We start from the raw sequence: 6,657 nt of genomic DNA on the forward strand, positions 1-6,657 counted from the left end.
GTTAATCAAGGAGTTCTTAGGCTCCTTTAATCCAAACCTAAGTGGCGTAGTCTGCAAGGTTAATCAATTATTCCATTGGCATAAGCAACATTTACGCACCCCGCACTTTATTGTGTATCTGATATTTTATTGTTGCCAAAACCAATTGTGAATATATTAAAGGGTGTCATTTATCCCACCAGTAAATTGACACAGTTACATGTGACTCAGTCGGCAGTAGCTCACATTAACATTAATTAAAAGGACATTATCACCAGAAGCAGGGACGTGTGTTTTAAATGAGTCTAACATTCATTAGCAAGAAGGACAATATCAGTCACCAGAAGCAGGTATTTCTAGGTCATCACTTCTAACTACATCCACTAGATGGCGCACCGGTACACACACATCCATCACGGCTCTTCTATCGGCGCCTTGCATTGTGGGATTTAAAACAAGATGGCGGCGTCCGTGAGGCTGATGTTGAACCGAACGAAAACAACGTCGCGGCTGTTGTTCAATGGTCACCAACGCGTTAATTATAAGAATAATAATAATAATAGTACAAGGGTTAGTTTTAGCAGCGACACAAAGGATGGAGGAGTGACCGGCTTCGCGGAGGCGTTTGACCTGCACACTGACCTCCTGAAGGCTGACCAGCAGAAGCAGCAGGTAAGGGCTGTCACTAGCTCTGGTTGTTCTCCATTTACAACCCGTACATCTACATACACGTTCAAATTTCAAATATAAAGTGCTTACCCCACGGCCACGGATGTAACAAGTTGAAACGGATGGGTCTAAGTACCCGTATCTTCCGTATTGTTTAATAAAACTAATTTTAATCCGATCGGCGGCCATTTTCTCATAGAGTTGTAATGTGTTCAGAGTGCAATACACCTCCCAACCAATAGGGTCGCGTTGTTGAAAGCATATGAAGGACATTTAAAGTAAATGGCCACCGATCGGATTAAAATGCTTTTTATTTCACAATACGGCAAATACGGGTACTTAGACCCACCCGAAGTGATTGGAAACATCCGTGGCCGTGGGGTCAGCACTTTATAGTTGAAATCTGAACGTTTAAGTAGATGTAGGGGTTGTAAATGGAGAACATTCAAAAGCCAGGAACAAGTTGCGCCATGACTGTCACGATATGACAGTCATGTTTCAGGGCTAGGCTGTCACCAGAGGTGTAACGTAACTAAGTACTTATGTAAGTATTTTCTTTTACTTAACTGGAGTATTTCCAACTCCAGAGGCACTTAATCGCAGAGGCCATGGACGCCGGCTTTTGTGCGTGGCCATGGGGGCTGAACTTGACCACCACTCGGCCCCCCCGCACCCACTGCGTCGCGGGCATGTACGATTTTTTTTGCTTAATTAATTCATTAAATGACCATAAAACAACCTTAACAACACTCTACCCATCCAGTGTCCCATGCATTATTAATAATAATAAAAAAATAACTGTGCACAGCTGGACAAACTGCAATAATATTATAGAGAGGCAAATATTGTACTTATACTCCACTACAATTATTTGAAAACTCTAGTTACTTTGTAGATTGTTAGTTACTTTGTACATTAACCACTACAGCCCTATGTATACTTAGGCTATTTGAAAATAGCAGATCTACAAGCTCACAACGCGTCGCCTTGCGACGCGTTGTGAGCTTGTAGATCTGCTATTTTCAAAGCCTTTTACTACATTTGGAAACTTGTGAAATGGAACATACTGCATAATGAGTACTTTCTACTTTGGGTACTTTTAAGTACATTTTGATACCAATACTTTTGTACATTTAACTCAAGTCAATTTTGAATTCCGGACTTTTACTTGTAACCGAGTATTTCTACATTGCAGTATTGGTACCTTTTTACTTGAGTAAAACATTTGAGTACTTTTTCCACCACTGCTTACAACACGTGGTGTAAGCTTGTAGATCAGATATTTCTGCTATTTTGGGAAAATGTTTGAAAATGTATGAAAATGTTTCAACAACATGGAAACGATTATGCCATTTTTTTTTATTATCTCAAGTAATTGCGATTGGGTTATTATGTAATAATTGTGACGTGTCTACCTGCAGGACCAGACCAGTAGAACCAGCAGCAGACCCAGTAGGAGCAGCGCTACACCCGGGTCGTTCTCCGCTCTGCTCCGCAGCTCTCCTCTCATCCAGATGGGGCCCGTTCAGGACAAGGTACCTGTGTTATTGATTGATTTTTTATTTGGTGACTTAATCCGGGGAACACATGTTTCTTTTGGACTATTCAAAAATAGCAGATCTACAAGCCGAGTGCCGCGCTACGAGCTTATAGATCAGCTATTTTTGAAAAAGAATCGTGAATATGTGTGCAAATCTTTAAGTTTACACATTTTTTACTCAAATCTTTGCTTCTGGGGGGGACCCTGGAACAAAATATTTTGAGATTGGGGTCCACGGACAAATACATATCATTTTGGGGGCCCTTGACATGAAAAATTTTGAGAACACCTGATGTATATAGCAAGATATTTGTTAGAATTTGTAGAATCCCCCAGAAGCAAAGATGTAACTTAAAACTGTTTGCTATATAAAAAAAACAAACATATATATATATTCAAGGATTTGCACAAAGTTTAACGATTTTCAAAGAAAATAGCAGATCTACAAGCTTGTAGATCTACTATTTTTGAATAGTATAAAATAATGGTTATAGCTAAAATGACACAGCTATGCGTTCCCGGGTTGAATGGGTTAAAAAAGAGCACAAGAGCACTTTCCGACATGCAGTCAATGCATCACAGAGGATGTAAACACGACAAAGCCAGAGGGCTTATTTCCATCGCGGTCCTCTTCAATAGTGCTGATTTTAACAGCAAATTTTCAGTTTTAGTCATAGTCTTCTGAATCAAATTCCATTTAGTTTTAGTCACATTTTAGTCATCTGAAATGTTTTAGTGTTAGTCTAGTTTTAGTTGACTAAATATCATACGATTATAGTCGACTAAATCTACAGTTGATTTAGTCGACTAAAATGTATTTTGGCGGTGCCTTGATGGCGTCGCAATGGCTGATTTTACACTTGGTTGCATGCTGAAAATAGCCGATCTACAAGCTGTGTGAGCTTGTAGATCTGCTATTTTCAGAGCGCAACACCCGAGTGCAACCACGCATAATATGACTTTTAGTTCTACTGGATCTCTTCTCCACTCGTCCCTCCCTTACATTTTAGTCTAGTTTTTATTTCTTGACGAAATTGTCAATACATTTAGTCTTAGATTTAGTCATCATAGCTTAGGAACAACACATTTTGAGATGGGGGTATTTGGGCCAAATACATATCATTTTAGGGGTCCTTGACATGGAAAAAGTTTGAGCACCACTGATCTAGCAACAATAGTTTTTCAGAAAAATGTAGACATTTGTTGAGACATTTGACAGTTACAAATGTTCGCTTTAAAAAATAAATAGATATTCAAAAGATTTGCACACATTCTCACGATTTTTCTAAAATAGCAGATCTACCAGCCCATAGCGCGGCACTCGGTGCCGTGCTATGAGCTTGTAGGTCTGCCATTTTTTAATAGCCAAAGTATAAAATAATGGTAATAGCTCAAATCTAAAATGACACAGATGTGTCCTTGTGCTTCAGTAGACATCCGTCTTCTGTCACGACAGCTTACTAATCTTGCTGCTGTGTTTTGTACACTGCTGTATTTTTCACCCAGCAGATATGGGAGTTTTTACTTATTCATTTGTTGTTTTCGATTGAGACTGCCTGACATACAGAAAAATACCTGCGTAAATAAACCACAACCTTTTGATTCTTGGTATCCCATATGCGCGCTTCTTTCGCGCCGTTTCATAAATCACAGATAGTGACTTTTATGTTTTTTGTTCCAATGTCTTCATCCAGATGGTCCAGGGTTAGGTTAACTAGTTAACTAACTAATTAACTAGTTAACCCATTCCGGGAATGCATCTGTGCCATTTTTAGCTAAAGCCATTCGTTTATACTTTGGCTATTCAAAAATATTCAAATTTGTGCAAATCTTTGAATATATATTTGTAAAGCCAACATTTGTAAAACAAATATTTTGTTCCAGGGACCTCCAGAAGCAAATATATGAGTTACAAATGTTCGCTTTAAAAAATGTATATTCAAAGATTTGCAAAAACTTAAACGATTAAAAAAAAAGAAATAGCAGATCTAAAATGACAGAGATGCATTCCCGGTTTTAATGGGTTAAAATGTCTCCATTCAGGTGTTCGAGGGTTAAGTTAAATGACTTAACCCTCCATTCACTCCTTGTTTAACTTATTACTGAAAAAGGCTGTATCTCGGCTCCTAAGCACTTTTCTTTTTTACTATGAATTTTTGGCCCAGACATGCTATTTTCAACATCAGATAATTAATGTCAACAAGGTCGCGATGACCTCGTTGACATTTGTGAAACCACACAGTGCAACCCTCAGTGATTAGCACCCATCAGGGAATCGATTATACTGGAGATAAAAAATTCTGTAACTACTTGAAAATCTAAGTAAAAATCTCTGGCACTGGGACCACACTGCCAGAAAAAAATCTGGCACTCAATGAGTTAAATGACTTAAAGGGATACTTCACTTTCGGGCCGGGGACACATTTAAAAAAAATATTAAAAATAAATGAAAAAAGTTATGGAAAATTCATGGCCCCCTCACGACACGCAGTGTCCTACTAATGTGTGAGGGGGCCATGAATTTTCCATAACTTTTTTCATTTATTTTTAATATTTTTTTTAAATGTGTCCCCGGCCCGAAAGTGAAGTATCCCTTTAACTAGTGAAAATGTCTCTCATCCAGGTGGTCCAGGGTCGGATCTTCCACATCATCCAGGACGACCTGTACGTGGACTTCGGGGGGAAGTTCCACTGCGTGGTGAAGCGGCCGGCCGCGGAACCGGAGCGCTACCAGAGAGGAGCCCGCGTCCGACTGAGGCTCGTCGACCTGGAACTCACCTCCCGGTTCCTGGGGGCCTCCACGGACACCACCCTGCTGGAGGCCGAGGCCGTTTTGCTGGGGCTGCTGGAGACACGGGGGGACCCCCAGAAGACCCCCAAAGAGCCTCCCCAGAACTAGTTGAGACTTGCCGGACGCCCTGAAGACCCACAAAGACCAGCAGGACACCGGTAGACGGGACTTGCAGGGTTGTGGACCACATCGTCAACATTCTGGTTCGGTGATTCTCAACCGTATTCACTTCAAGGACCCCCTATTTGATAACGCATAAGACCACAAACCCCAATTTGTTACCTGTTTCCTTGTCTTTTTGTTTGTTTATTCAGCGTTCATTATCACAGGTTTAAAAAACATTGTGTCATTAAAAACACTGCATTATTACTTCAAAGGTTCAGAATAAAAAATGTGCTGGTATCTATCTAAAAAACGAGTAACCTAAAACGCAAATCTAAAATCCACTATCATTTAAGAGTCTGCACATTTTGTCTTTCATCTCTCAGGAATGTCCAGTGTGTTTGCCGACCGGAGATCTCCTTTTTTCTTTTCTTTTTTATATGTCTTGGACCCCCCCCAATTTACACTGTAAAATCCTCAGTGTTTATTTGATTCTGAGGGTGTATAAATGGAACCAAATGGACCCGCAAGGGTCCTTTACGGGTCTATTTGGTTCCATTTGTACACCAGGGTTTCTCAATGTAGGTGCCGCAGAATACTTGGATATTTTTAGGAATTGATCAATATCACTTCAGTTTAACCACCTCTATACTTTGTAAAACGGACATGAGTTGCACTGCACTTGGTGCGTTCTTTTTCCATCTACACCAAATCTACTTTGCCAAAAATTTGCAGATCTACAAAGCTCAGAACGCGTCGCAACACAAGCTTGTAGATCGGCTATTTTTTTTCAAGTGGTTAAACTTCTAAAGTATAAAGTTATTTGCAATCTGTCCTAATTATACATTATTTACTTACCGTAATATATCATACATGTAAGGTGCTGTAAAGTAAAAATGTAATTTAGGGGTGTCGTGGATGAAAAAAAGTTATTTACTGAGGCGGCCAGAGACAAAAATGTATGAGAATATGTACACACTCAGAGTTACAGACCTGTAAGGGTCCATTTGGTTACATTTGTACACTCTCAGAGCCTCCGTTGTGATCCAACGATCTAGTAAACATTGTGATTCTAGCCCAGATCCAAATATGACAAAAAAGACTTGACATATTTATGGCAAAATCATACACGCTGTCATTTCACATGATGTGATATATTGATGGCTATACATTCAAGAGCAAAAACATGTACACATCCTGCTGTGAAGTTGTGGTTGTTGGTATTTGTGATGGAATGTGTATCGATGACATGAAAGAACAGTTGGCGTCATGTTTAAAAACAGTCACATTGACAAATAAATGCTGTGTAATTTATATGCAATGGTGTGTTGTTGCAATTATATAAGGATAATTCCTTTAACAGGTCCGTTCATGAAAGTCCTTGCGGTCTTGTTTCCAATGAGGGCCTGTGAGCAATTAGGGGTTAAGAGTCTTGCTCAGGGACAAATTTCATTTCATCGACACATTTGCTGGCCTGGCCTGGAATCGTACCTGGGGCAACCAGGGCCTCTGGCTCCCTAGGCGGGCTCACTAACCACTCAGCTATGGCCGCCCCATGTGATATGACTTATTAAAG

General features: G+C 40.0%; 1 protein-coding gene across 1 annotated transcript; it reads left to right on the forward strand.

The window, feature by feature from the left end:
• Positions 1–445: 445 nt before the first annotated feature.
• On the forward strand, positions 446–6,407 carry mrps28 (mitochondrial ribosomal protein S28). Its single transcript, XM_080448751.1, has 3 exons — positions 446–651; positions 2,070–2,183; positions 4,812–6,407. Exons 1-3 carry the CDS (start codon positions 460–462, stop codon positions 5,085–5,087), a joined length of 582 nt encoding a protein of 193 aa, XP_080304877.1. The 5' UTR covers positions 446–459; the 3' UTR covers positions 5,088–6,407.
• The last annotated feature ends 250 nt before the right edge of the window (positions 6,408–6,657 follow it).

The sequence above is a fragment of the Gymnoscopelus braueri genome, assembly GCF_963280865.1.
Source record: "Gymnoscopelus braueri genome assembly, chromosome: 14".
Classification (NCBI taxonomy): domain Eukaryota; kingdom Metazoa; phylum Chordata; class Actinopteri; order Myctophiformes; family Myctophidae; genus Gymnoscopelus; species Gymnoscopelus braueri.

What these genes read in the sequence shown, in the direction of transcription:
- mrps28 (XM_080448751.1), top strand. Translation starts at nt 460, where the DNA reads ATGTTGAACCGAACGAAAACAACGTCGCGGCTGTTGTTCAATGGTCAC. An exon ending in CTGACCAGCAGAAGCAGCAG is followed by an intron (nt 652 to 2,069) that starts GTAAGGGCTGTC and finishes GTCTACCTGCAG; the next exon opens with GACCAGACCAGTAGAACCAG. An exon ending in TGGGGCCCGTTCAGGACAAG is followed by an intron (nt 2,184 to 4,811) that starts GTACCTGTGTTA and finishes TCTCTCATCCAG; the next exon opens with GTGGTCCAGGGTCGGATCTT.